The 1,043-nt window shown below is 42.8% G+C and overlaps 1 protein-coding gene across 1 annotated transcript; it reads left to right on the top strand.

Moving 5' to 3' along the window:
- Positions 1–210: 210 nt before the first annotated feature.
- Positions 211–783, top strand: LOC114879393 (ras-related protein RabJ-like). The gene is given in 3 exon segments (XM_029194282.1): positions 211–302; positions 304–608; positions 611–783. Coding segments are annotated over 3 exon segments (570 nt in total).
- Positions 784–1,043: the final 260 nt, after the last annotated feature.

Genomic DNA, 1,043 nt, shown 5'->3' on the forward strand with positions numbered 1-1,043 from the left:
GATTCATCTGAGTTTTTTGCTGTTGTCTTGGTTTCGGTGTTAAGGGTAGCGTAAACAAGAAATGGCACCAGGTAGCTGTCACGTCGTCTGTTACTGGTAGGACTTGGGTACTTACATATGTAGTTGCATTATTATTCGATCAGTTGCTTAATGAACGAATAAGAAATGAAATTCGCTTCGTTATATGTATATCACACTATCATGTAGAAGATGAAAACTGTGGAGGAAAAGGTAGTAGCGTTGGGATCGCAGGGGTTTGGAACAACAAGTATGATTATCCGTTATGTTGGGAAGGCGTTTAACCTTCCATGCACCTACGATAGGTGCATCATTCTTTACATGTAAATTAAATGTGGACAATGCGAAAATAATGTTACAGGTGTGGGACACCGCGGGACAAGAAAGATTCAGATCAATGGCACCGATGTACTATCGAAACGCTAACGCGGCTATGCTAGTGTTTGATTTATCTCAATATAACACGTTTGCAGCAATGAAAGGATGGGTAGCCGAACTTCGTAGAAACGTTGAAGAAGCTACGGTGTTGGTTGTAATAGGAAATAAATCGGATTTGATAAAAGAACGACAAGTCGATGCCGAAGAGGGTAAAGTTACCACGAGACATCGGTGCTTCAAAACGAAGGGATGGAAAACGTATTTTTAGATATCGGTATGAGTCTTCTCAGAAAGACTCGTATGTCTGTATGCCTGTTTTTTGGAGCATTCGTAACCTGCGGATTTTCTGTTACATTTAATTTGGAGCGGTTCCTTGGAATGTACTGAATATAGTCACGTGTTGGGGGCCTCTAATTTGGTGATGTGGATTTCGGTTGCAGGATAGGCATTCACGTTGCAGCGCGACCACCGAAAGTGTTCTGGGCGTATGATGAGGTCAATTTCGCAGATGGGGTTTCGTTCGTACTTCTGCAGTGGAAGAGTAGGTTATTGTCAATGAGGAGCCTTGTGGTGTTTATAAACACGCTCTGCCGTTCCGAAGCTTTCGCTTATACCGGCGATGTTAAATGGCGCATAGCGCTTTGAGT

This window comes from Osmia bicornis, chromosome 14 (assembly GCF_907164935.1).
Source record: "Osmia bicornis bicornis chromosome 14, iOsmBic2.1, whole genome shotgun sequence".
Taxonomy (NCBI): domain Eukaryota; kingdom Metazoa; phylum Arthropoda; class Insecta; order Hymenoptera; family Megachilidae; genus Osmia; species Osmia bicornis.